Here is a 1,966-nt window from a genome sequence, read left to right on the forward strand (position 1 = left end):
AAATAGAACCAAAAAAATAACAGAACAAGTCCCAATAGGACTTATCATACCATTAGTCTACTAAACTATAAGGACTGAAAAATAGTTATTCTGGAAAAATAAAATAACATACTAATAATTATGTCACTTAAACTGTTGATCTTAAAACCAAAAATAACTCAAGTTCTGCACTTTGTTAAATATAAATATCAAAATAATTCTTGAATTTATAAAACAGGATCTGTACCTGGAATGTGTTACAATGTCAGTTAAGGATCCACCTTCTAGGAACTCCATCACGACCCACAATTCATCGCCGACCAAGTAGCTATCATACATATTAACAATGTTGGAATGATGGTAGTCCCGCATGATCACAACCTAACACAGTTGAAGTAGTAACAACAACATATGAAGCATAAATCATGTAAGTTAAGACACAATTATGAAACTTTATCTTGATCATTATTGCTCCAAATGCTCTTATTTTTATAACAGTTACTCAAAGATTACTTTATATATTTCTCCTTAATAACTTTTTAAAGCTTTATTCTATTCTCACCACTGAAAAGTAATGTTTTATTTTCCCATGAAAGACAACAATAATATTATTATGTAATATCTCCTATCTACTACTATTAATATTATACCTCGTTGAACAAAAGCTCTCTTCTCTGTTGCTTCTGTAAGTCCATTTTTTTTACAGCTACTCTCTGACCTGTTGTTTTCTCTATAGCTGCATAAACAACACCAGTTGAACCTTCTCCAACTTTTACAAAGTTATCATACCTCTCACGAGGCTCTCCAGGGCTTACAACCATTTGTAAAGCAGCTCGAAACTAGAAAAGAAGTATACGTGCTTTCAAAGTAACATCCACACACACACCTACATGTTACTCTTGCATGTATTAGAAAGTCACAGTCAGTCATGTAAACCCTTTATACAAAAAGACATTTCTATAGTACACTGATTACTTTTGAAGGACATACTGATATTACCAAAAGAAATGTGAGTTTGATATTTACACAGACGACATACATAACACAAAAATACATAGCTTTAAAATATGGCTGAATTTCATATTATGTTTAGTGTTCCAAAATCAAAACACCATCAAAAGACAGATAGTAATGTTATAAATTACAGAACAAAAACAGTCAAACTTATAAATAACAATCATCTTATACACCTCAAAAGCCAGTTTTTGCAAATAGAGGATCTTAATATTCAGGCTGAAATATGCTTGAATATAGATTGATGTAAGCTGTACTTGGTACAACTACAGTCTTTGTTTAACCTTTAACTGGGGACAAAACTAATTAAATATACAAAATTGACATGCAGTAACAAAAACTACATGATTATACAACAAATAAGGTTGGAAAAACAGAGAACTACATGATTATACAACAAATAAGGTTGGAAAAACAGAGAACTACATGATTATATAACAAATAAGGTTGGAAAAAACAGAGAACTACATGATTATACAACAAATAAGGTCGGGGAAAAACAGAGAATTACATGATTATACAACAAATAGGGTTGGAAAAAACAGAGAACTACATGATTATACAACAAATAAGGTTGGAAAAAACAGAATTACATGATTATACAACAAATAAGGCTGGAAAAAACAGAGAACTACATGATTATACAACAAATAAGGTCGGCAAAAACAGAGAACTACATGATTATACAACAAATAAGGTTGGAAAAACAGAGAACTACATGATTATACAACAAATAAGGTTGGAAAAAACAGAATTACATGATTATACAACAAATAAGGCTGGAAAAAACAGAATTACATGATTATACAACAAATAAGGTTGTAAAAACAGAGAACTACATGATTATATAACAAATAAGGTTGGAAAAAACAGAGAATTACATGATTATACAACAAATAAGGTTGGGAAAAACAGAGAACTACATGATTATACAACAAATAAGGTTGGGAAAAACAGAGAACTACATGATTAT

The 1,966-nt window shown here is 30.3% G+C and overlaps 1 protein-coding gene across 1 annotated transcript in view; it reads right to left on the reverse strand.

Moving 5' to 3' along the window:
* Nucleotides 1-226: 226 nt before the first annotated feature.
* Nucleotides 227-1,966, reverse strand: part of LOC111084221 (serine/threonine-protein kinase PAK mbt-like) — a gene marked incomplete at its 3' end in the record, with an annotated part of 5,971 nt that continues 4,231 nt past the window's right edge. The window contains exons 3-4 of the mRNA XM_022380990.1: nt 630-818; nt 227-360 (exon numbers count right to left, since the gene is read on the reverse strand). Coding sequence (XP_022236698.1) covers nt 227-360; nt 630-818 — 323 coding nt within the window. The remainder of the gene's footprint in view (nt 361-629; nt 819-1,966) is intronic.

This window comes from Limulus polyphemus, unplaced genomic scaffold, assembly GCF_000517525.1.
Source record: "Limulus polyphemus unplaced genomic scaffold, Limulus_polyphemus-2.1.2 Scaffold14839, whole genome shotgun sequence".
In the NCBI taxonomy this organism is placed as follows: Eukaryota; Metazoa; Arthropoda; class Merostomata; order Xiphosura; family Limulidae; genus Limulus; species Limulus polyphemus.